Here is a 26,473-nt window from a genome sequence, read left to right as displayed (position 1 = left end):
GCCTGTTCAAACTTGTATTTATTTTCTAAGAGGTCGGGATGAGGGCATGGGGACGGGGATGCATAACTTGGATTTCGGGAGGAGCCGCAGACCTTGGGGAGAAGGATGGAGCCTCCTGCCCTCAGTCGTCCTGCTAGTAAGGGTGATTCAGGGTGTGCTCCATGATGGTCCGAAGCGCCATCCATGTCTCCTGGGCCGTGGGGATGATCTGTGTGGCCGGCAGCAGGAAGCCATAGTGCCCAGTGTCCCGGAGCTCAAAGCTGAAGGCGTACTTGATGCCACTGTCGTAGGCCCAGTCGACGGTGATCCCACTGGCCACATCTAGAAACAAAAGGTCCAAAATGTGCCCCCAAAAGGAAGAAGGGGATGTGGCTGCAAGGTACAGAGGCATCCTGGGCGGAAAGTGAGCCCTGGGAGCCAAACCCCCACCCACCCCAGGCCACAGCAGGCTTCCTGCCCAGGCCTCAAACGGGATCACATCCGTGAACCCAGCCCATTCTCTACTCCTGCAAAAAGAAAGCTCCTGCAGGCTACTAGGCTTAGGAACCTTGCAGTAAGCCAGGCACTGGGAGCTGTGCACAAAAGCTGCCAAGAAACACCTGCCTGGGTACCACTGTTCACCCTTCTATCCAGTGTGGGAGGCAGCTTTGGGCCAGCCCAGCTAGATCCATGGCACTGCCCTGCAGCCAGCCCCAGGTGGATGTGGTGTCTGAAGCAGGGCCAGGGGAGGCTCACTCACAGAGGGTGGTGCTGATGCTGCCAAAAATGTACTCGATCCCATGGACCTCATACAAGGCCTCCACCGCATCCTTGGCAAGATCATACTGCGAGATGACATTGGCGGGGTGAAAGGCAGGGGCTCCCCCGGGCTCCCACACACTCCCCCACCCTCACCAGCTGGTGAGAAGCATAGATTTAGCAGTCCTGGAAGTTGAAGGTGGAGATGGCCCTTGTGAGAAGGGAGCACAGCATCTCCAGCTTTGAACTTGATCACACGTGAGAACAGCAAGCTCTCCCTACCCCACCCCCGCACCATGGGGTCTATCAGTCCAGACCCTTGCATTCAGAGTAACAACCTGAGCCCTCTGGGAGTATGACAGATGTGGATTCTCCTGAGAAGCGGTCTCTTCTCCCCAAGCCCTAAGCAGCCAGTCTCACCAACTCCCTCTGATTTGAAACGGGCTCCAGCGATCGGCCGTAAGGGTACATGAGCATCTGAGAGTAGCTGTGGATGGAGATCAGAGCCTTGAAGTTGCCATGGGCTGTGATGAAGTTCACTATGGCAGCCACCTCTGGCTCCGACTGAGGGGAGGGCCCGTGGTAAGTCTCTGAGCAGGGGTTGCTGTTAGAACCATTTCCTGGAAGTAAAATAAAGCCACCCAAAGAGTCAAATCCCCACGTGCGACACAGACGGCGCTCACAAAATACCTGTGTGTTCCCCTACATTTCCCAGCCTCCTTTGCAGTATGACTGAGGTCATGTGACTACTTTGACACATGGAAAGTTGAGCAGAAATGACATGGCACTTCTGGGTTGAGATTGTTAAGAGCAAGTGTGACTTCTCCATGCTCTTTTCTATCTGTGTGGCTGGAAGCACAAAAAAAAAAAAAAAAATTCTAGATAGAAACAGCCTCCTGAATCCCTCTCTCACTGCGGAAGAAAGCTGCCAAGGAGAGTCACCTATTCATGTTGGACTTTGTGCACATGAAAAACAAACTTTTATTGTGTTAAACCACTGAGATTGGGATGGATATTTGTTACTGCTGCATCCTCTAGTCTAATATGGCAGAGGACTGCAGCCACACCATCTTCAGAGCCCTCAGTTCTGAAGCCCTGCAGGGAGCCCCCTCGGCTTGTCCTGTGGTCCCTTTAGGAAGGCGGGCCTGGCTCAGAAGTTGCATCCAGAGGAAACTGTAAGTCTCTGCCTCAACCCCGGCTTCCCCTAGTGAGCAGCAAATGCCTTTAGGCTGACCCTTCCTGGGTGTGCCATCAGTTGAGGGCTCAGACTCGGTGTCAGCTGAAGCTTTGCCACAGCCATGGCCCCAGGTGCACCATGAACTTGGGGTCTGGGGATATGGGAAACCAATATGGGAGAATAGTTCCCCATAGTTGCCTGAGGCTGTTCTGGGAGCCAGAGGTGCAAAGAAGTCTTTGAAAATTATTCTTGGGGACTTAAGATGAGGGAGAGAACAAAGAGGAGCAGGGCTTTTATTCTTTTCCCAAGTTTCATTTGTTTCCATTTCCGCCTGGACTCTTTGCCTTCGCCCCATCTCTGTCTTCCTCTTCCACTCCTCCTCTGTTTTTCTCTTATTCCTGAGGAGAGGGTTGGGCTGTGCTGAGCTGGTCAAGACTTTGTAGGCTAAGGACACACTTAGAAGGAGTCATCCCAGTTTCTCCTCTCTCTCCTCTTCCCTGGAATGTTGGCACCATCCAGAGATCAGGGATCGCCTCAACTTCTGAAGTCTCCTGAGGAGGCCACAGCATTCCTCTTGACTCCTGGGGCTGGGGGCTGGCCCATGGACCACTTCAGATGATGCTCTAGGAATGTAGCACACAGGTCCTCCCCAAGAATGCACAGGAGGCCAGGCACGGGTGGGAAGGATGGTCTACAGGTTACTCATTACACAGCCATTCAATTAAGGCAATAACAAAACCATAAACAAAATCATCCAGCCTGAGTCACCAACCCAGACACACACTCTTGCTGGCCCCAGGGAGGCCCAGGGAGCGAGCCCCCTCTCAGTTTGGTGGTCCTCACCTGGGATGGGGACGCTGGTTAGAAGGGGATGTGCCGGCAGAGCTAGGGGGTGAAAGGCAGCCCCCAGGCTGGAATCAGCCCATCTAACAGTGGCCTTGTTTGTTATGTCTGCCGGGAGCTCCTGCACCTGCTCCACTTGATGAATGACAAACAGCAACAGATGCGCAGAGCGGGGGAGGTTGAAGGCTTTGTCTGCCTTTGCGGCCCACGCACAGAAAGCGGTTCCCTTGCCAACGACCAGGTGGCTTTGCCCAAATATGGAGAAACACTTTAGGCCATTAGTTCTGGTTTGAGCTAAGCAGAATAAACTAATCTTCCCCTGGCCAAATGGGAATTGGCTGCCTGCATCTCTGACGTTCACAGTCAAGGTCCTCTGAGTCCGCCTGTTTCACAAGTACCTGCTAATGGATTCATTAGCTATTTATTTTTCCTTCTCTAAAAATGTAATTTGTAGCAAGGAGAAATCTCTGGAAGGACATGGTAAATTATTAAAAGCAGTGATCTTTGAGTGGTGGGATTATGGGAGCTTTTTGCCCCCTCTGGGCTTTTTTCCATAATTGTTTTGTACATTGTGTGTATACGGATATTTTTTTCCTGCGGTGAGACCCACAGAAGTTATTTTCTTTAAGAGATAATTTATCTTTCTACTAGCCAGCCTATCTTGGGATCCATGGGTACTCACTCCAGTCAGTGCTGAGGGGCCACGTGGATGCCCCCCCTGAGGCAAGCGTCTGTTCATTTGGAGGTGGAAATGCCTAATTTTGCATGGTCTTGTTCCCTTACACAAGCAGTTACAACCCCCACGCTAGGGCCAGGGACCTCACTCTCAGTGCTTTGGGGCCATCCTTATTTTTCAGTGAGAACAGACCCCAAGAAGCCAGATTTTAAAAGCAATGGGCATCCAGATCTAAAATGTTCTATCTCCTTGGTTGAAACACCAGCCTATAGGTCTGATTATCAACAGCAATGACACCGTCCCCTGTGGAGCCAAACCCTGAGCCCCCGGTGAAGTGCAGATGCCATGTCTGGGGGCCGAGGGCTGTGTCTGTTCTGGAATCTCTGTCATGACTGGACCCATCAAATTGTCCTGCCCATCAAATTGCTGTATTTCCAGGGTCCATGGAACTGTCTCTGAGCTTTCTGGATGCCTCAATTTCCCAATCTCTGTGCCCCTCGCATGGTAAGGGAGATAATTAGGGAAGAACACCAAGGAACTCGGGAGAAAGCTGCCCCCTCTCCCTCACTGGAATCAGACAGCTCTGCAGGTATGCACCAGGTTCATAAAGTAATGGGTCAAAAATAAAAATCAGGCTCAAGCCAGCCTTGATGATAAAGAATTGGCTTGAGGCCAGGTGTGGTGGCTTATGCCTGTAATCTCAGCACTTTGGGTGGCCGAGGCGGCTGATTGACTTGAGCCCAAGAGTTCAAGATCAGCTGAGGGAACATGGTGAAAGAACGTCTCTACAAAATTTTTTAAAAATACAAAAATCGGCTGGGTGCCGTGGCTCATGCCTGTAATTCCAGCACTTTGGGAGGCCGAGGTGAGTAGATCACCTGAAGTCAGGAGTTTGAGACCAGCCTGACCAATATGGGGAAATTCTATCTCTACTAAAAATACAAAAATTAGCCCAGCGTGGTGGTGGACGCCTGCAATCCCAGCTACTCAGGAGGCTGAGATAGGAGAATCATTTGAACCCAGGAGGCAGACATTGCAGTGAGCCGAGATCACGCCACTGCACTCCAGCCTGGGCAACGGAGCAAGACTCAGTCTCAAAACAAAAACAAAAATTAGCTGGGTGTGGTGGTGTGCAACTGTGGTCCCGGCTACTTGGGAGGCTGAGGTGGGAGGATCACCTGAGCCCAGGAGGTCAAAGCTGCAGTGAGCCATGATCACACCACTGCACTCCAGCCTGGGTGACAGAATGAGACCTTGTCTCAAAAAAAAGAAAACAAGAAAAAAAAGTGGTTCATTCTATTGGACACTTGAAACTATTGCCCTGGCCTCCCCAAAGGGCAGATTTCAGGTCCTAGCTCTCGGGGAAAGAGTTCAGAGGCATTTCTTCGTGTTGTGCTCCCTTCAGGGCAGGGCTAGGGATATTTTAGGAGCACCATAAACTCTGGATTTTGAACAACAAGCAAGGCTACTTTGTACCTCCTTTAAGCCTTTCTCTGTTATATTTAGGATTTGACTCATGCAGTTAGTCCTCATTTCAGGAGCTGGGGGCTCCCCTAAATGTTTCCCATGAAGGTTTGACACATGTGTACATTCAACACACACACACACAACCTCTCCCATACCCACAGCCAGTCTGAGGTATGTGCTTGCCTGTCCCTGGCCGTGACTCATGCATATTAGCTGACTACATTGTCCTGTGCCTCCCAAGTTGAGTCAACGTAATCTGACTGAGTGGGAGAACCTGCCATGGGCCAACACCTCTTCTCCAACCCTGCCCCAGGACAGCAGGTTGCCATACCTCCAAAGCCTGACTTCCAATTCCTATTGAGATCCACGCCAATGCAGAAGATTCCAGGTCTGATGGACTTGTTCTTCCTCCATAAGCGGTTCTGGGAAAGCCCAGGTCAGGTGACCTCATTCGCTGGGCTCATTCCCAGGGATGGGAGCCTCTGATATCCTGGCCTATGGGGGTAGGGGACCCTGGTGGGGCAGGGAGGAGCAAAGGGAAGGAATTGCCAGGACAGGATGGGGCTGGCATGGGGCTGGGCCAAGGATGCAGCTCAGATACTGTGCAGTTGAAGTCAGGGTCTGGGGAGAGGCCTGGGCACAGGCTGCCAATAGTGGCCTTCCCTGGGCAGCAAGAAAGAGGTCAGAGGGCAAGAGGCTGCAGGTGCAGTACCTGAGCAGCCCTCCTGCCCTTAGTGAGGGCTTCTGCAAAGAGGCTCTGAAGGGGCTGGTTCCCAAAGCACAGTGACCTTTTCTCCATCCCCCTAGAGCTGACCCCCTCCTTCCATCCTTCCCAGGTGCCCTCACCATGCTGTGGGTAAAAGCAAACCCATCAGGGTTTGTGACGAGCTCTATGAAGATGTCCATGGCATTCAGTATGTCCGTCAGGACACGGTCTTTGCCATAATCACTGACAATCTGCAAGAAAGAGTGAGGAGGGATGGGAGACCCTACTGGGTCTCCTTGGAGGTGGCACAGGACATTTTCACAGCCAGTGGCTGCAGGAAGGGGTGGCATGAAACCCCTGAGGTATATCTTTTATGCAGAACCAAAGGCTTGGATTTTAAACAACTAGAAGGCAGGGGATCAATGTGGGCTCCATGCTGCAAAAGGTAAGAGTGCACGGTGGCTGCTCCAAAGGGCAGGTTGGAGACAGCACCCTGAGTGTAATTGTTCAACTGAAGGTGCCCTTAACTAGTAAGTCCCTGCCCCCAGTTGCAGCTCCCATCATGGGTGCACCTTGGCTACAGGTCCATGCTGACCTTATTGGCAGTCCAGATGCCGGTGGCATGGGTGATCCACTCCCGGGAGTGAATTCCAGTGTCAATCCAGATGGCTGGGTGCCGAGAACCTCCAGTGCTGAACTGAGAAAAAGAATCGGGCCCCAAACCGAGGTTTGAACTCAGACAGCTACTGTCTCTGGGCTACCTGGAAGGAGGCCCCCGAGGCATCCTCAGTGCCTGGGGCAGCTTTAAGCACTGGGTAAGAGGGTGTGTGTGCAGGTACCTGTCCGTGTGCCCAAAAGTGCACACGTGTGAGGGCCTTTGAAAATATGGTGGTGCCATTGGGGAGCAAAGTGATCCATGCAGAAGCACAGAATTTCCTAGGATTGAAAGTATCTTAAGACCAGGGTTTCTCAAACTCTAATGGGCACATGAGTCTCCTGGGGATCTTATTCCAGTGCAGATTCTGACTTAGTAGGTCTGGGGAGGGGTCTGAGGTTTGGCATTTCTAATAAGCTCCCAGGTGATGTTGATGCTGTCATGCAGGGGCCGTGCTTTGAGTAGCAAGGCTTCAGACAACATTAGAGAGAGAAGACCACGGCCCCTGGAGAAATGGAAGCAGGGACAGGTTAAGTCAAAACCAAAGTTAGGTGGGTCCACTTGGCTGTTCGGAGGAGCCCACCAGAGAATCGTTGAGAGCGGCAGCAGGCACCTGTCCTTCCTGACAGCTGATGCTAAATGCCCCGCAGGGTCCACACTCCCGGGTGCCCTTTTGGGCGCAAACTAAGAATTGCTTTCTGATGGGCTCTGCATTCACATTTCCTGCTTCCTTCATGTCCCAGGGAACTGCAGGGTCCTGAGTTTGCTTGAATTCTGTTCCAGTGGCTCCTGGGAAGGGCTGGGAGGCTTCTGTATAGACCCAGGCATGTCTGCAGGGCTGTCTGAGCCAGATGACCTCACTAGCAAATGGGCCCTCTGTGTACCTCTCTTCCCATTGAACAGATGAAGCAACTGAGATAATAGAACGCCAGCTCACCCACACTCACACCCCAAGTCCAGGGTGACAACTGCCAATCTGCAGCCCCAACTCCTTAGCCATCCTCCCACCTACTCCTGACGAAGGACAGGCTAGGTCACCACACTGTCACCTCTTCATACTACAAGGGTGGGTCTCTGCATGCCACAACCCCAAGGTTTATGGGTCACCTGGGGACGGGAGTAGACACATTGTCCTTCTCCCCAAAATTCCTGCCCAGCCACTACCCCATATGAGCTCAATCTTATGCCAGAGGCCCTCAATGTAGAGTCTACAGGTTGATGCTGTTGGCTTTTACCTTCAGGACAAGAATGGATCGGTTTTCAAAGCTGTTGCCAATCTGAATTTTTGAGACAATATCGGAATGCTCCATTACAAAGTTGTCAATCCAGCTATATATCTGAAAGGAAAGAAGTGTGTAAGATTGGCAGTTGAGCAGGAAGAGGGATGAACACCAGGGCCTCTCTGAATGTTCTCTGTGCCCCTTCCCACTCTCTTCAATGCTTTGGGTATTTTAGACCCTCAGAGGGTCTAAAAGAACCCAGATAAAGAATTGCAAAAATAAAGCATTCCCTCAAAGCTAAAGGAAGTGAGTTGTGATCTTGCTGGGTTCCCAGGCTCCTTGTTCTGTGCAGAGCTATGCCTTTGCCTGGGAGAACAGTGTGTGCTGAGCCTGCTCAAATCCCCAGGCTTGACCCACATGGCTCTCTCTGGTTGGAAATTCTCTCTTGCCTCCATTCTTTGGCCCATTCAATCCATTTGACAGATCTGACAGACCTTGTAGTGTTGTTTTTATCTTCTCGCTTCTTTTAGACTGTAAGCCCCTTGAAGGCAGGGTCCTTGTTTTATCTTTGGCATCAATAAATAGTGACAGACTGTATTATTTCATTCTCTTGTTCTTTCAATACATGTAATTGAATTAACAAATATATGAAAGAAAATGGATGCTCTATTGCATGACTTCTGAAGTGGGAAAAGCGATGATGATAGTAGATGGATGATATCAAGAATGTCATGTCCTTTGACATGCAAAATGAGACGTGTGCCTTGAGTTCCTTTCTAGAGTGGGCATCGCTGCACCCTCCGTGTACATTCTCCTTTATAAACAAGTCACTTGCCCTGGCTGGCTGTAACTGTGATCATGAACTTTCTCCAAGTGAAGTCACCTCCCTTTTATTCTACAAACATGGCTGTCCAATGTGCCTGGCTTCCTGCCCCTCGTATTATATACCCCAGCACCCACGGCTGGGGCCACTGAACACCAGAACTGGTCACGGAGAGGCTGAGAGCCCTAGGTCCCTAGCTGGATTGGATATGTGTAAGAGTTAAAGAAAGAGGAAAGAAACACAAAATGTGGCTTCACAGTCAAGGACAGGTTTATTTTAGAGAAATAAACCCGGGAGGGGCTTCTGGCTGATTTTTTTGTCCTTTTTATAACTATAGGGACTGGATTTAGGCAGTTTTTTAATCAAGGGGAACTTAGAATGGTGGTGTTTGTTCAAGATGGTGACGCTCCTGCTCTGTCAGGATGAAGGTAGCTTCTACCTGCTCTATTCTGGCCCATAATGGATCCCTGCCTTAGTGTTCTGCCTAGTAGATCCATTACTCTGCTCTGTACCTGCCTAGGGCTGTACAGTTGAACTACTGTCACCTCTATCTGAATTCTGGCTTCCAGATCTCTTGGAATATGACTCTCTGCCTAAAAGACCTTCACCTAATGTCTGCTGTACAGTCCCTAAGTGTCAGTCACAGTTTCCCATAAACCCTGGAGTCCTTCACTAGTTTCTGACTGAGTCAGGAGACCCTAAGGGGCCCAAAGACACAAGAGAGCCCAGAGCTTGACCAGCCAGACCTACCTCCTCCAGGGTGTGGTATGAGGAGTAACTGAAGCTGCTGGTGCTGCGCTCCAGCCGGCGGGATTTCGCCATGGCCTCTCTTTCCTCATCCAGCAGCACCTGGGTGATGGGGAACACATATTGGAAAGGAAGGGGAGAGCTGGCCTGGCTATGCCTCTTCTGAGCCCTGCCTCCACTAGCTGTGCATAAAGACAGTAGCAACACAGGAGAATAAGCCACCATGAGTGTGAACTGCACAAAAGAAGGAAGGTCCAGGTTGCTGGGTGATTCTTCTGCCTGGCAAGCTGGCAGTAATGCTGCCATTTCCCAAATGAGCACAGGGTAAGGAGTCCAGAGAGCTGGGTTCTAGATCTGCCTCTGCCACTAACTGGCTGTGGAACTTACTGTGGCCTTAGTTTCCTCAGCTTGAAAATTGGGAAAGCAATATCTGCCTTGCCACCTCATAGGATAAAATGTAATAATGGATTTGAAGATGTTTTGGGGGGAGAAAAATGTGCTCACAGTCTACTGCCAACATTGCTTTTGCACTTAATGAACACTCTGTTGAGTCAGGACCCAAGCTGAACCATGTGCACTGACCCCCCTGGGGGAAGCAGAGGGTTCCTCTGACCCCAACATTAACTCCACTTCCAGGAAACAGCCTAGACAACTGGTATGCAAGCCATTCAGAAAGCCAGGCATGGCCAAAGTCAGTCCAAATCAATATGATTAATATGCCAATGGTCTTTCACTTATCTCCTAAACACAAGTCTGGAGGAGCCAAAAGCAATGTCCTTGGGTATCAACGTGGAGTCAAGCATTCAAGCCTTACATGGTACTTCCCGCTGCCCATACAAAGGGCAGTATAATGCCTGGTTGGGTTAACCACTCACTCACTGCTCAGACCACCTACATAATCTTGGGACATTTTTCTCTGCTTGGGTCACAATGAGATGAGCTAGCGTCCTTCACCAAGCTCATGCCCTTATAATGGCATCCAGGAGCCAAGGCACCCCAGGATTCAGCACAGACTGTCCAGTGTGGGAAGTACTCAGGTCTTCTGCCACAGAGGATGCTGAGAAAGCATCCTCATTAACCCAAGTTGCCCTTTGTTTGCAGCACTGGGCCACAACTAAGTCTTGCCAATAACTTATTTGGGGCTAGAGCCTTAGTTGACCAAGCTTCTTCATCTTCATGATCTCACTTGATCTGGTCAGATGACCTGATAACAGGACAGAAATGAGCTATTTGTGTTTTAGAGCTAAAGCAGATTGCAGTGGTAAAGGGACTTAATGGCAAAGCTAACAAGTGGTGGAGGTGAGATAAGAACCAGGCATTCTAGTCTGTACCCTTGGGTTCCTTAAGGCCAACTATCAAAACTAAAGGCCAACAGTAATAACACATATGCAGGTTGAGCATGGTGGCTCACACCTGTAAACGCAACACTTTGGGAGTCCAAGGCAGGAGGGTCACTGGAGCCCAGGAGTTTGAGACCAGCCTGGGCAACAAAGCAAGGCCCCATCTCCACAAAAAATTAAAATTAAAAAATTAGCCAGGCTTGATGACGCATGCCTGTAGTCCCAGCTACTTAAGCTGAGGCAGGAGGACTGCTTGAGCCTGGGAGTTGGAGGCTAGAGTGAGCTATGATTGAGAGTGAGTTATGATCATACCACTGTACTCCAGCCTGGGCAACAGAGCAACACCCTATTTCTAAACACACACACACACACACACACACACACACACACAGAGGCACAAAAACACAGATATGTTTACACAGATATGTTTATGTCTGTGTGTATGCATATGTGTGTGGACAGAAAGAGCATGCAAATGTTAACAACAGCTAAAGACTCCATTGTACTATTCTTTCAATTTGAAAGTTTTTTACAATGATGAAAAATCAAGGACCCCTGAGCATAAGAACGCAAGACACTAAAATACCAAAAATATAAACCAAAATGTTCACAATGCCTGCTAAGATAGAAGAAGGCAGATTTGGAGTAAATTTTTTCTATCCTCTATTTTTACATTTTGGAAATGTGCTTATACTACTTCAATAAGAACTTTTTTTTTTTTTTTTTGGAGATGGAATTTCTCTCTTCTTGGCCAGGCTGCAGTACAGTGGCATGATCTCGTCTCACCGCAACCTCCGCCTCCCGGGTTCAAGCAATTCTTCTGCCTCTGCCTCCCGAGTAGCTGGGATTACAAGTATGCACCACCACGCCTGGCTAATTTTTTGTATTTTTAGTAGAAACAGGGTTTCTCCATGTTGGTCAGGCTGGTCTCGAGCTCCCAACCTCAGGTGATGCACCCACCTCAGCCCAGAACTTTTAAATGAATAAATAATAGCAAAACCAAAAGCCCTAATTGCTGTGGAGTCTTCCACCCCCGTCAGGAAGAGCGGTGTCCCTCCCCGCCCCACCTGCCACAGATGAGGCAATGCCTAATGACTCACTCATCCCTGAGGCCTAGTCAGCTCGCTCACAACGCTCAGGTTCACAGATTTAAAAATGGGACTGGAAATCGATGTTTGGGGCTCGCTTTATTTTTGAGCACCAACTCCATGCGAGGCAATTACAGTTGTGATGTTTTCCAGCTGCAATGGCTGGCCAGGGGCAAAGCCGGGATTGCTGGGTAAGTTAGATATGGCCAGAGGAGCCCCGGTCCTCTCTGGCCCTTCGCAAACACTTCTGGGAAGCTCTAACAAAAGGAATTTGTCTTCTTCCCAGGAAGCCGACCCAAATCTCAACAGCCTACCGTGACCAATATGTGCCAGCCACTGTGTGCCTGGTGCCATCAGCTGTGACGAGCAGCTGCAAGGAAGACAGCAGCCTGCCAGCCGTGAGGACAAGGCAGAGGGTCTCCAAGGATCTGGTAGAAGCCTGAAGTTGGGGTGAAAGTGGAGGACAGGGAGGAGAAATCGGAAAAAAAAAAGGACTAGAAGACTCAATTTTCCCCACACAGCCTGGGACATCCACAGGAAGACAGGACCCAGGAGGCTGTCCTTTGTTCCACACAAGAGCTTGGAGGCAAATGGGAAGTCAGCACCAAACTGCAAATAACTTTCCAGACACCCTCACAGCCTTGTGAATGGAGGTGACACCCTCTTTCAAACTGGGAATTCTCAGCCCTCACAGCTGGCCCCACTTCCAGGAACAGGAATCTGCCTTGGCCTGGAAAATGCACCAGCGTTTGCTCCATTCCTGGGGCTGGGGGAAGGGGATGGGTGACCGAAGAATGCGGTCTGGCCACAGGCGGAGGAATGCCTAATGACAGCCCTGTCAGGCTTCTCAGGAAAAAATAACAAAACAAAGAAACCAACCAACTCAGAAGTAAGCCATCTGCCTCCCTGGAAGCCATAACCTGACAGGGAAAGTAATACCTTGGTGTGAATTAATTTACGATGAGTCAGGAAGGATGGGGGCCCTAAGGGAAGAACAGTCCTCCTGGGTTGGGCAGGGGAGGAGGCAGCGGGGCCCCAGTGCTGAAGCTGAGGTGGAGGAGAGCAGAATCTCTCACAGCCGAACTCCAGCCACACATGCAAAATGGACGCAGCTCGTGGAAACAGAGTGGGTTGGGGGCTCTGGGAAAGCAGCCGCTGCCTCTCCTCCCAGGTTCTTGGCCTTCTCTTCCAGGTCTAACATCTGCAGTAGCAGCTATGTGGCCAGTAGCAACTCCAGTCCTGTGTCACTGGATGTGAGAGGTGGCTGCCGATCTGAAGTTTTCAGAATGGACCCCCTAGAGGTCAAGGCCAAACCATAAGGCTTCCCTGTCTAAAAGGCAAAGTTAAAATGCCACACAGACAACAGTGATGACCACTGAGGGGACAGATGGCTTGAGAGTGGAGTCTGAGGCTGCGGGAGCTCAGGTTAAACCCTGATCCTGCCACCAACTCCATCAAATTACTAACTTCTCTGTGCCTCAGTTTCCCCTTTGTAAAATGGAGGTCATGTTATCACATACTTTAAAATGTTCTCATGAGAGCCAGGCGCAGTGGCTGACACCTGTAATCCCAGCACTTTGGGATGCCAAGGCAGGTGGATCACTTGAGGCCTCCGGAGTTTGAGACTGGCCTGACCAACATTGCAAAACCCTGTCTCTACTAAAAATACAAAAATTATCCGGGCGTGGTGGCGCGCGCCTGTAATCCCAGCTACTTGGGAAACTGAGGCAGGAGAATTGCTTGAACCCAGGAGGCGGAGGTTGCAGTTAGCCACGATTGTGCCACTGCACTCCAGCCTGGGCGACAGAGCAAGACTCCGTCTCACACACACACAAACACACACCCCAATGTTCTCATGAGGATTAGAAGGGTTAATACATGCTAAATGCTTAGACTTTTGCCAGGCATGTAGTAAATGCTAGTGAATGTTAGCTATGATGATGAGGAGGAGGGTGACAATGATAAGGAGGGTGATAATAACTTTGGGGTGACTCCAGGGCTCTGTGATGGAGCATTACAAGGCATGACCAGGAAGTCTGGGTTCCTCCAGAGGTAGGATAGCTTCTGTAGGACTTGGAGGGCAGAAAGCCCCCATTAATGGTCATCTGGGGGAGTCAGTCAGCACCTGACTTTCATGTGGCCCAACAGAGGGGCCTGGGTCCTCTTCTGTCCCTGCCCCATGATGCAGGCAGGCTCCACCTCTCTTAGGGTCTTGTCCATCACTGCTCCTGTCTTCCCTGGCTTCTCCTGCAATCTTTCCTGCTGTCTTCTTCTCCTCTCTGGAGCTGCCACTCACCCTCAGACCAGCCAACAGCATTTCTACCTTTAAAACTCTGCTATTCAAGCCAGGCATGGTGGTGTATGCCTGCAGTCCCAGCCATTCAGGAGGCTGAGGCAGGAGGATCTCTTGAGCCCAGGCATTCAAGGCTGCAGTGCACTATGACTGTGCCTGTGAATAGCCACTGCACTCCACCCTGGGCAATATAGCAAGACCCCATCTTAAAAAAAAAAAAAACAAAACAAAAACTCTGGTGGTTCATGCCTATAATCCCAGCACTTTGGGAGGCTGAGGCAGGTGGATCACTTGAGGCCAGGAGTTTGGGACCAGCCTGGCCAACATGGTGAAACCCTGTCTCTACTTAAAATAATAATAATAATAATAATACAAAAATTAGCCAGGGATGGTGGTGTGTGCCTGTAATCCAAGCTACTCAGTAGGCTAAGGCATGAGAATTGCTTGAGCCTGGGAGGTGGAGGCTGCAGTGAGCCGAGATCATGCCACTGTACTACAACCTGGGTGAGGGAGTGAGACCCTGTCTCAAAAAGAAAACAAATAAACAAATAAAAACTGTACTCTTCGGCTAGCAAGATAATAATTTAAAGAAGTAAAGAATTAAATTATATAGGCAATGAGAAAATGGTAAATGTCAACAAGAGTGAAATGGGAAGGAAAGAGGAAGTTGGGGAAGCGGGGAAGAAGAAGGGTACAATTTAAAATAAGATGAGCAGTCTGGTGTGGTGGCTCACATCTGTAATTTCAGCACTTTGGGAGGTCGAGGTTGGCGGGTTGCCTGAGCCCAGGAGTTCAAGACCAGCCTGGGCAACATAATCAGACCCTATCTCTACAAAAAATACAAAAATTAGCTGGGTATGGTGACATGGGCCTGTAGTCCCAGCTACTTAGAAGGCTGAGGTCAGAGGATGGAGTGAGCCTGGGAGTTCGAGGCTGCAGTGAGCCATGATCGTGCCACTGCACTTCAGCCTAGACAACAGAGTGAGATCTTGTCTCAAAATAAATAAATACAATAAAATGAAAAGCCTTATGACCATTGCAAGGGCTTTGGCTTTTACTCCAAATTAGTTGGGTTTTAAGCAGATGAACAACATGTTTGAATTTGCAATAGTTTTAAAGGACCGTTCTGGCTGCTGTTTTGAGACTAGGTAATAAGGAATCAAGGTGGGGAATCGGGAAGAGCAGTTAGAAAGCAACTGGAAGAACCCAGGTGAGGGACGAGATGGCGCATGGGCCCTCGGGGGTGGTGTGGGATGTGCTAAGATCCATTCTGAAGGCAGCAGTATATCTGTTGTTGATGAGGGGTTTGAGGAAGGGGTCAAGAATGGCTCCCAGCTTCTGGTCTGAGCGACTGGAAGGATGGTGTTGCCATTTCCTGAGATAGAGAGGGCTGTGGAGGCACTGATGAAGGGCCAGGGGAGCTTGGTCTGGACCTGGAAAGTTGGAGATGCCCATTGGACCCCCAGGTGGAAACACTGAGTAGGCGGTTGGATCCAGGAGAGGAGGTGCTGGCTGGAGACAGAACACAGAAGTCCTGGATGCCAGGAGAAGAGACAGACTCCAGGAAGGAGAGAGTGACCAGTTGTGCTGTTGGAAGAGGAACATTGAGAGTCGGCCATCAGGTTGGATCTGGAAGTTGCGTGTGACATTGTCGAGGGAAGCTTTGGTGAAGTGAGGGGGTGGGCAGCCTGCCGGCAGAAAGGGATGGAGATGACAGGGAGAGTCAGTATTTTCAGGAGTTTCAGTCTATGGGGAAGCATAAAAATGGGGTGATGGCTGGAGGGAAGAGGGAAAGGATCAAGAGAGGGTTTTTTAAAATGGGAGAAATAACTGTATTTGCATGGTGATGAGAGTGATCCACTAGGGCGAGGGAAATTGGCAAAGCAGCATTTACACTCAATTGTATTCTGCTCTAGATGGCCAGAGTATCGGTGATTTTTGTTTTCTCCCTGTGCTTTCCACTATTTTCCAAATTATCTAACATGAATATTTATTAATTTTGTAATCAGAAAAAAAGCCATTAAAAGCCACAGAGCTGGTTGCTCAAGTGAAGTTTTTCCATGGTGACTCATCCTAGGGGGAAAAAAAAAACCAAAGGGCTGAAAAGAACGAGGAGGTGAAGAAAAATTAAATGCAAATAGAGCTCGCTCGGAATCAGATACTTTCTTGCCTGGCCCACTGCAATTTCCTCACCACCCTCCTGCCTGTCAGTCTCTCCCTGGCCCTGTCCCCAACTCAACACTGTCACTGTCAGGGTGGTTTTTCTGAAATGCAAATCTGATCATGTCAAAGCACCTCCCATGACTCCCCACTAGTTGTCAGGATAAAATCCTGACCTCATCACATGGTGGAGGGCACTCTTTGTGATGGGGTCTGGCTTCATCGCCAGTCGGGGTGGGGGCCCCCCTTCCTCTGGCCAGCCCCCCCTCACCTGCTCTTCAGCGCACCGTAATTACTGCCTTCTCAGAAGCACGGCGTGCAGTGCCTCTTGTATGCGCTCCCATAGCAACCGCCCTCACTCCATCAGCCGCTCATCCACTCCATTGTAACCACCGATTTACTCCCCTCCATTCCGGGCCCCCGCGACCCTCCAGCTGTCCTGGATACAGGGCCAGGTTTTTTATCTGTGTTTCCAGTCTGTTGCCCGATGCACAGCACACAGTAGGGCTCTCTGTGTCTGGAAGTGGAAAGAATGGCCCTGCCTCATGTTTCTCAAGCATCCCTCTGATCACAGGGCAGAGGGAGGGAGAGATTCCAAAATCTCCCCTGCCTCTGGCCAAAGTGAAAACCAGCATCGAGGTTTTCCAGCCCGGTCCTAGCCACCAAACACGACCACTCCTCTTTCCTTTCCTCCTCCTAATGAATGTCCGTTAGTTCCACTGGCATTTATCAAGCCCAACGAAGCAGCAGGTCCTATGGTAGGTGCTGGGGTAGGAAGATGGATACGGAGCATGGAGCTCAACTTGGCTGAGGGGAGGGGGCCAGAGGAACAAAAGACCCACATGTGAATAAGGTCCTGCCTGTCCTGAACTCCCCAACCGAGCAAGTCATTCAGCAGACAACCACCGAGGGCCCATCCTGCAGGGGACATTGCCAAGTACTTGGCTGAGGGGATCCAGAGGACAGGGAGACAATCGGGCTGCGAGTCTGTATCTGAAATACAAGACTGGACACCAACACCCAAGGGGTGCAAAGCCCTTGCGGTCCTGTTAGCAAATCTCAGCTTCCCTCCTCCTGGACCCCTTCCCATCATCAACCCCTCAACACATCAACACATCAGCCACCCCCACCCCCAGCTCCCTCTAAGCCAAAATATGATCTCAAGTATGGCAGTGAGTGCTTGATCCCTGCAGGAAGAGCGAGTTGGTGAAAATCCTGCCTGGCTGGATCAAGGCTAAGAGGTCAGAGCATTTTCCTGAGAGGGAGGGCAAAGCCCTAGAGGGACTCGGGGCTGCGGATGTGGGGAGAGGACAGGCTAAAGCCAGTGGGGGAGGCTCAGAGGGGACTCTGGGGCCGTCCCTGATGTGCAGAAATCAACAGAAAGTTTTTAGAGACCTCTGTGTGTCTGTTTGCCAAATGCTGCGGAGTTCCCAGGGTGGGGCTGAACCAGGGAAATGGAAACTTCAAAATAGAGGCCTGGGCTAAAAATGAGAATTCAGTTCTATTTCTTTTGATGTGGTTGCCTCTTTTGTCTGCGGGAGTTTCCCCATTTTTGTTTGTGGGGGATTTCATTAGAGAAGTATCCCACCCCCACACGTTGAGCGGGAAACAGATGTGCCTGATGAGGGATAAAGGTCTTTGAAAGGACCAAAGTGCCCCAGCCCTGCGCTTGCATGGGAACGGAATGCTGCCTGATGCGTTGATCCCCTGACATACGGTGTCAAGTGTGTGCACTCCGGGAGGCTCTGTGTTCCCACAGTCGGAGCCCTTAGGGGAGATTAGCGCCATACAACAAAGTTGGGAATGAATCTTTATGGATACAGTTCCACAGGTACACGGCCAGCAGCAGCAGCTGCAGAAAGATGCAGCCAGGGAGGCTTAACCAATGAGTGGTACCCACAAAGATCTCTAGGAAGGAGGCTGTGCTACCAGCACCTTTCAGGGGCTCTTTAGGATATACTGGAAAATAGAACAATTGAAACAGAATTTCATGATGTTCAGAAAAGACGCAGGGAAAGCAGCAGGGAGACTGGGGTGTCCAGGATGAAGGCTACCTTTGTCCTACTCAAGAGCAGGTCTGTAGCTGCTTCTCTCAAAGTGGTTCCTCTGGGAGAATCCTGCCTGGGAGAGATGCCCTGTGCAGAGAGCCATGCAGTGGAGGTTGGGGGAAGTCAACCACACCAGTGCTCTGCTTCTTTCACCATTTCCCAATCCTCTGAAGTAAAGCCGTTCCCCCAGGCATTGGATGGCTGAGACACAGCGGGAACAGGAGGGAGTGGTCAGATAAGCAAAGGAAGAAGCTATCCAGAGGCACCTTCCCACAGTGCCTGCGGAAGGCCCCAGCTACATCCTCCTGTCTCCCTTCTCCCCGCGCCTTTGCTGTTTATTAGCTGCAAATCCCTCCCCAGGAGGACTCATCACAGGCATCCTCTCCACTCCCACACTGTGAGTGCTTCCCCCATGAACTCTGTCCTAGCTTCAGATTCTGAGAAGCGTGCGGCTCACTTCCTTCCACAGCATGTTCGCAAACACGCCGATGGAGACCCAGAAACCCCATGTCCACTTTTAGCCCCGAGAACATCTTCTCCATGTTGGGCCCCAACCAGAAAGGAAGGCGGAAGGCAGGGTCCCAGCTGGGGCAGGGCCTCACCTGGATGTCCTTTATCATGATGCTGTAAGCAAGGCCATGGGACTCCAGATAAGCTTTGATGTCTTTCAGTTCAGAGAAAGGAACTCTCATATCCACAGGGAGGCTGGGCCTGGCTGGGCCACGCCAGAAGTCCACCTTGTTCACCAAGGAAAGAGAGAGAGCTGCATTACTCCATGTCCTTCCACACAATCCTGTAGGTGACCACAGAGAGCCAGAGAATCTCTCAGCCAATAGAGACCCTCTTTCTAGGCAGGAGATGGAGACGGGGGTGTGATGTCCCAAGGTGCCCCAGCGGATGCCTGAAACAGCAGATAGTACTGAACCCTAGACTATGCTCTTTTTTTGTAATTTTTTTGTAATTTTTAATTTTTTGTAATTTTTTAAATTTTTTAAATTTTTTAATTTTTTAATTTTTTTAAATTTTTTTGTAATTTTTAATTTTTGTGGATACATAGTAGGTGTATATATTTCTGGGGTATATGGGATATTTTGATACAGGTATACAATATGTAATGATCACATCAGGGCAAATGAGGTATCTATCACTCAAGCACATATTCTTTGTGTTACAGACAATCCAAGTACTCCAAGTACACTCTTGTAGTTATTTTAAAATATACAATTAAATTATTATTGACTATAGTCTCCCTGTTGTGCTGTTAAATACTAGATTTTATTCACTCTTTCTATGTTTTTGACAGACCTATAATAAAGTTTAACTTACAAATTTTTCTTTTTTTGAGATGGAGTTTCGCCCAGGCTGGGGTGCAATGGCATGGTCTCGGCTCACCGCAACCTTTGCCTCCCGGGTTCACGCCATTCTCCTACCTCAGCCTCCTGAGTAGCTGGAACTACAGGTGCGCGCCACCAAGCCCAGCTAATTTTTGTATTTTTAGTAGAGACAGGGGTTTCACCATGTTGGCCAGGCTGGTCTCGAACTCCCTGCCTCAGATGATCCACCCACCTTGGTCTCCCAAAGTGCTGGGATTGCAGGCATGAGCCACCACACCTGGCCCTAACTTATAAATTAGGCACAGTTAAAGATTAAAACCAATAGCTTAATAATAAAATAGAGCAATTATAACAAATGCCAGCATCACTACTCTTGCGCTTTGGGGCCATTATTAAGTCGAATAAGGGTTAGACGAACAGAAGCACTGCAACACCGCGACAATCAGTCTGATGACCGAGATGGCCGCTAAGTGACTTGCGGAAGGGAGTGTGGACAGTGTGCAGGTGCGAGACTTCATCACACTACTCAGAACAGCTTGCAATTTAAAACTTATGAGTTGTTTCTTTCTGGAACTTTCCATTTAACGTTTTTGGTTGACTGCCAATCAGGAGGGACTACTGTACACCTAAACGGGCCCCAGTTCTGTAATGAAACCCTAAGGCTGAGCAGAAAGACTGGGACAAACAAAATCCCCAAGGCACTGAGGTTCTTTCCCTAATTCCAAGTCTTGTTGCCTCCACACCTCACTCATACTCATTGCAACTTCGTCTGGATCCAGAGAGCCCTAAAGAGTCCTCAAGGTGAGGCCGCTCATCATCTGGGACATGAACACGGACAAGAACCCTGGTCAGGAAAGGGAGGCATCATTGTTGCCATCCCCACAGAAGTAGGAGAGCCCGAATCTGGGTCCCTAGGTCAGCCTTTTGCGATGCCTATTTTTCAATTAGTAAAATGGAGAGAATGATCATAAAGCAGCATGAGTCCCAGTCGACGGGACACTCAGACAAGTAGGAGCAAGGGCTTTGACCACATCCAGGAATATCTGGTAGTTCCAATGGCCCCCTAACAAAACCCTTCTATGTAATAGTCAAAGTCAAAGAAAATGTTTTCCATTGTGAAAACCTGCAGAGGACAAGTGTTCTCAGGAAAGATGCTCAGGCTGACAGGGACGAACCCAGATAACATACAGGTTTGCCAAGCTAAGCCATTTCACTTGGGAGGCCAATGTATCCAATCTCCATGCTACGTGGCATCCCACCCAGAGACATCGTGCCCTCCCACCCGCGTGGCTTTAGGAAATTCCTGCTGTTTGGAGATCGGTGCCCTGATGGGTCATGTAGCAGCTCCCTATCCAGGAGAGAGTGAGAGGCTAGAGGAGACACAGCCTAAAAATGCAGCCCAAATTTCTGGGCAGGTGTCCCTGATTTTTCCCGAAGAGGAGCCACATGTGATTTCCCACAGGTCTGTGCTCTTTGCAGGGACCTCAGGAGGGCAGGTTTGGGGTAAAGGGGGACAGGACAAGGAGCTAAAGGTGTGAGCCACTGAGGGGGGGGGTGTCCTCAAGCCTGAGGAGTCCTCACCTTCTGGGGCTTCAGGCCCTCCAGATCCCTGAGAAGTGAAAGCTGCTTCTCATCTTTGGCCAGGACTCGAAGAACCTGGTCCCTAGAAAAACACATGGAGGGGCAGAGGAAGCTGCGGAGAAGGATCCCTGGAAGGCTTGTGTCACTTGGAAGGGGCAGAGTGGAGCAGAGGCCCAGCTGAGGGCCAGGCAGGAAGGCCGGGAGGCACCGCATGAGTGGAGGCTGAAGGAGCCCTGAGCAGGCAGGACTCGCAGGCAGCTCTGAGAAGCACATGGTCCTTCAGTCTAGAGCCAGTGGGCTCTCCAGCCCCAAGGACAGACCACCCCGGGGGCTAAATAAAGCCTGTCAGTGCTACTGCTGGACTGAAGGCCAGGCCAGGGGAAGAAGGAAGGGAAAGGAATGGGGAGGGGGGTGGTGTGTCAAATGAAAGGAATGAAGGGGAGAAAGGAATAGACACAGGGGCTGGGGGTACCAGTGTGGCCCCAAGGGCTCTTCGTGAGGGGGCCCCAAGGCCATGGTCTGTCTCAACGCCCGGAAGGTGAGATCAGACAACCTCACCCCACCTGACATGGAGGAAGCTGAGCTCCTTCCTTCCCAATGGAGGTGGATGGAGGTTGCGTATCCAAGAGGCCTGTGGTGTAGGCTCTGGGGTGCGACACCTGGGATGGGGTTGGTGCCCTCACAGGCTGGCTCTGAGACCGTGGGTGAGGAACCCCATCTCTACGCTCGCTGTGTCTCCTCTTCTCTACTGTGGAGCACTGTGGGGCATCCACCTGTGGACCTTGGAGAGGCTCAAAGTACATCCACAGAGGTCCTGGCATGTAATACTAGAACTTCATGTCATTTGAAGGAGGACGACACCCACATCCATTTTTGGTAGGGGTATGTAGTCTTGTGGGGGCTACAACTTCTCTGAGAATCAGAGGAAAGCTATGAATGCTTCCTCCCTGAAGAAGCCGCTGTTGTATAGGAAAACTGTTGCATGTGGTTTCAGGGGATTCTTGGAGCCCCGGGGGCTTCCTCCTGGACTCTGGATTAAGAACTCTGGATTTGGGGAGGACCACCAACGAGCCAGCCCTGGAGCATGAGAGTGGGAGGCTGCGGAGCTGGAAGTGGGTTCAGGACAGGAACCCACATCCTGACTCTCCGCCTTGATCAGGCACCAGCGGGGCAGCCACCTCCTGCTGGGACATCCAGTCCCCTCCTCCCAGCCAGTCCTCCCTCCCACTGTGGAGCAGCCACTCACCCTGTGAAATTCATTTGGCCCAAAGCTGCTGCCAGGATAAAGCTGAAGACCAGGAGTGTCCGCCTGTCCATGGGGGATGGCCCAGGGCGCGTCCCTCCTCCAGGGGTGCCCTGCATGCTTCTTCCTCCTGGTGAGCTTCAGGGGCTTTCCTTGGGCACCATGGCCCAGGCCTCAGGACAGCACAGCACCTAGAGGCTGGAAGGCCCCACCTGAGAATGAGCATTAGGCTATATCTGGGGCACCCAGCATGTGGCTCCCACATATCAGGCCTTGGGAGAGCTACAGCTGCCTCTCCCCAACCCAGCACATCCTCTCCCAGGAAGGGGAGAGGAAACAGAGAAGGAGGAAGACAGGCCCTTAGCTTTTCTTTTCTCTCAGGAGGTTTGCCAGGGCAGCCCCTTGTGAGCATCAAAGCTTCCATCTCTGGAGAAAGACCAGAGTAGCCAGCAGCCCTGGGATACCCCTCCTTTCCTCCCTCCTCTACAGCATCTTCTCTTTTGCTCTTCTTCTCCCCCTAGCCCACTCATGCTTTCCCTGGGCCATATCCTCCTTACACATAAGGTGTGGATGCCATTGAAACACCACTGGGCTTAGAGACAGAGACTGGATGCTCACTTCCTGTCTAAAATATCTGGGGCAGCTGCCCTAATCTCTAAATCTCAGTTTACTTATCCATCAAATGGGGTTAATCATACCTCCCCTCCCTACCTCACAGGGTTTGAAGGGGTATAGATGAGACAACTTGAGTGAATTGGCTTGGTAAAGCCTGCAAAATGCAATGTATTATTATTTCAAAGGCATTAACTTTTAGTCACAGCTGCATTTGAGATCAGTCCTCCAGTGGAGATGGGGAGAAGGGGAAGAGAAGAGAATGGAGAGGAGAACAAAGGAAATAACTATATAGTGTATGAGAAGGAATTCAATCAAGATTCCCTTTTCTCTGTCTTCAGGTGGTCATCACTGTGCTAGCACAGATAGTGGGCTTTCTGCTAGACATGAAGGTCACCGCAGCCATTATTAGAGTTCTCAACAGACAGCAGAGTCAGTTTCTCAGTCCTGCTGAAGCCCCACACAGTTCCTTTTATAGTTTGGGAATAGCAGGAGTAAAGCAGGGGCCAGCACACAAAGCAGTCATGTTGGAAGGAGAAAGTGAAAGATGATGCCTGAATGGCAAACGATGAATCTAACAGAAAATCCACAGCGGGTGTGGGTAAGGCAGAAGCTGAATCCAACCAAGTCGTTCAGCAGAGGACGTCAACAATAGGCCACTTAACTGTCACTGGCGATTCTCAGAAGCCCCCCCTCCCCATCCAAACTATCTCAGAATGGCCGATTAACTGGCTATGTGTGCAAAGAAGGGAGCTCTTTTATCGACAGAACGCCCTGCTCCCCCACCCACCTGCCCTACTCCATTATTTTGTAGTTCAGCTGTTGAGACAAGCCAGACTCTCCTAGAACCCTGGCTTCAGGGACTCTCAAACAGTAACATTATCAAAGGGTTTAAGGACATAGAAAAGAAAGCAGTATGCTTTCCACCCAAGTAACATTCAGCTTCAGTAGCAATGGAGATAAAAGAGTGTACTGCTAAACAATAGCTCAGGAATTTAAAAGGAAAAAAACAGAGATAGTGCTAGTCACCAAAAGTACCCAGCGTCTTCTTGTTCAAAAACATCATTTTAAGCCACCAATAATGAGACAACTATCCCTGTACTTGGCTTAAGGGTGGGAAAAGAGAGAGAGTGAGAGAGAAAGAATAAGAGCAAAAGAGAGAGAGAGAAGCAGTTAGGAATTTTTGAGAATTCTATGACACAGCTTCCAATAGAACTTTCTGTGATAATGGAAATATTCTATGTCCACACCCCCCAATAGGATAGCGACTAACCTCTTGAAATGTGGCTAGTGTGATTGAATATTGATTTTGGAGTTGTATTTAACTTTAATTAATTTAAATAAAATTTAAATAGCCGCATGTGGCTAATGACTACCATATTGGACAGCAGAGTTCTCAGGGAATTCACCAATCCTGAAAGCACCATCTCCAATGGCTGGATTTGTTTTTGGTTTTGCTTCCTCTAAGTTCATGTTAGACGGGTAATGTGCTGATGTCATAACAAGGTTTGAGGGTGACACATCTCACACACGCATGTGTGAGCACCCAGTTATCACACTTATGAACGGCAATTATCAGCTTATGGCTGGATTTGAAGCGGAGACATGTAGCTATGCTTGACCTAATACCTCATTTTGGCTTTTCACTTATAATTAATTACTCACCTAATCATTTACTCAGTAAATGTCCTCTGAATACCTACTATGTTCCAGGCACTTGCTAAAGTCTGGAAGCAAAATAGAAAGCAACACATATCTGGCCCTTACATTTCTAAAGGGGTAAGTAGACAATTTAAATAGCATGCAGATAATTGGTGACCCCAAGACATAATGGTAGCCCATCTCACTCCAGATAAGTGTAAAACTATAGCTGGTGTTTGTGCTCTAAGGGAAAGGCACATTGTACCATGAGGAAGGTGAACGTGGACTCCATAAAGACTGAAGGAGAGTTTCCCTAAATCAGAAATTTTACTGGAGAACTTTTATTTCCTGCAGATGGGTGAGTTAGACACCTAAGCAATCCTGCCCAAATGAAAGAACTCAAATGCAGGATAAAATATTTTTAGTAACAACTTTTTAAAGCCATCGCTGGGTTGGCACAAAAATAAGAATCTACAGATCCCAAAAAGAAGGAAAAGCCAGACAGACACCCAAGAGGTAAGCAAGTTTTGCCTCAGAGAACTTCTCAGAATGCTGGTGTTCTTGATTTTCCTACTGGATGCATGTACCGTGTATCTAGAATCATCTTCCCCCTGCTTCAAATCCATCTTTTCAAACCTTCCTTTAGTGAAGGTTTCTGTTTTTACTTATTTGAAAATTTTTGGCCAGGTATGGCCACTCACATCTGTAATCCCAGTGCTATGGGAGGCCAAGGCAGGAGGAGCCCAGGAGTTCGCTTGAGCCCAGGAGTCCGAGACCAGCCTGGGCAAGTCAGGGAGACCCTATCTCTGCAAAAATAAAATAAAATTAGCTGGGCATGGTGAGGCATGCATCTGTAGTCCTAGCTACTCGGGAAGAAAGCAAGCAAGCAGATCGATTGAGTCCAGGACTTTGAGGCTGCAGAGAACCATACTCCAGCCTGAGTGACAGAACAAAAATCTATCTCAAAAAAAAAAAAAAAGAAAAAAGAAAAAGAAAAGAAATAAGGAAGGAAGGGAGGGAGAGAGGGAGAGAGGGAGGGAGGGAGGGAACAAGGAAGGAGGGAGGGAAGGAAGGAAGGAAGGAGAGAAAGAAAAAAACAAAAAAGAAAGGAGAAAGAAAGAGAGGGAAAGAGAAAGAAAGGAAAAAAAGAAAAGAAGAAAGAAGAAAGAGAAAGAAAGAGAGAAAGAAAGGAAGAAAGAAAGAAGAAAGAAGGAAAGAAAAAGAAAGAAGAAAGAAGGAAAGAAAAAGAAAGAAGAAAGAAAGAGAAAGAAGAAAGAACGAAGGAAAGAAGAAAGAAAGAGAAAGAGGAAAGAAAGAGAAAGAAAGAAAGAAAGGAAAGAAAGAAAGAAAGAGAAAGAAAGAAAGAAAAGAAAGAAAGAATTATTTTGCTCTCATTCTTGAAAGGGTTTTTTGGGATAGAAATTCTAAGTTGATTACTGTTTTCCTCTCAACACATTGAAAATATTATCCCACAGTCTTCTGGCTTCCATTTTTGCTGCTAAAAGGTAATCAGTTTGTTGACTTACTGTTCTTCAGAAGGTGACCTCTCTTTGTTCCTGGTTTCTTTGAAGAGCTTCTCTTTGCTTTTGATGTTCCACAGTTTTATCATCATAAGTCCAGGTATGGATTTTTTTTGTTTTGTCTTGCTTGAGAATCATTTGAATTCCTGTATCTGAGTGTCACTCGCTTTCCATTATTTTCCAAATTTCTCAGCCATTATATTTTTAAACGTTGCCCCTTTTCCTCTCTATTACCTTCATCTGGAACTTTTGACTGGTTAGACCTCCTCATTCTAGCCCCCAAGACTCATAAGCATTCTGTTATATTTCCATTGTGTGGTCTCTCTGGGCTACATTCTGGATAATTTATTTGTAAAAAATATTTGTGTCTTTATTCCAGTTACCTGATTCTTTCATTGGCTGAGTTTAATCTGCAATTTAATTGATCTGTGAAGTTTTACATTTCAATTGCTACGATTCACTGATTCTGCAACCTTTTTTTTCATTTTTAACACTGCTAAAATCAGGATACATCTTACAATTGGTGGCATCTTGCAATGCTAAGGTGGCACATAAAATTAT

At 49.1% G+C, this 26,473-nt stretch overlaps 1 protein-coding gene and 1 non-coding gene across 22 annotated transcripts; both read right to left on the bottom strand.

Moving 5' to 3' along the window:
- On the bottom strand, positions 1-26,167 carry CPA5 (carboxypeptidase A5). 21 transcript variants are annotated; one of them, XM_054497277.1, is made up of 13 exons: positions 22,851-23,922; positions 22,143-22,337; positions 20,897-20,978; positions 18,584-18,718; positions 17,988-18,068; positions 9,056-9,154; positions 7,498-7,599; positions 6,203-6,304; positions 5,748-5,858; positions 5,233-5,323; positions 1,159-1,358; positions 740-824; positions 1-321 (listed from the first exon to the last, which is right to left on the bottom strand). In XM_054497277.1, exons 2-13 carry the CDS (start codon positions 22,256-22,258, stop codon positions 134-136), a joined length of 1,392 nt encoding a protein of 463 aa, XP_054353252.1. In that variant the 5' UTR covers positions 22,259-22,337; positions 22,851-23,922; the 3' UTR covers positions 1-133. The 21 variants fall into 21 exon arrangements, 20 of the variants coding, with proteins under 20 accessions (XP_054353252.1, XP_054353263.1, XP_054353253.1 ...); XM_054497288.1 differs by having other exon boundaries at positions 1,159-1,225; positions 22,851-23,852; XM_054497278.1 differs by having other exon boundaries at positions 22,143-22,330; positions 22,948-23,852.
- Positions 24,224-24,327, bottom strand: LOC129041863 (small nucleolar RNA U13). Its single transcript, XR_008503990.1, has one exon. It is a non-coding gene; the product is annotated as a small nucleolar RNA U13 (small nucleolar RNA).
- Positions 26,168-26,473: the final 306 nt, after the last annotated feature.

This window comes from Pongo pygmaeus, chromosome 6 (genome assembly GCF_028885625.2).
Source record: "Pongo pygmaeus isolate AG05252 chromosome 6, NHGRI_mPonPyg2-v2.0_pri, whole genome shotgun sequence".
Taxonomy (NCBI): Eukaryota; Metazoa; Chordata; class Mammalia; order Primates; family Hominidae; genus Pongo; species Pongo pygmaeus.
Note: the sequence above shows the minus strand (reverse complement) of the source record. Positions and strands in the feature narration are given on the sequence as shown.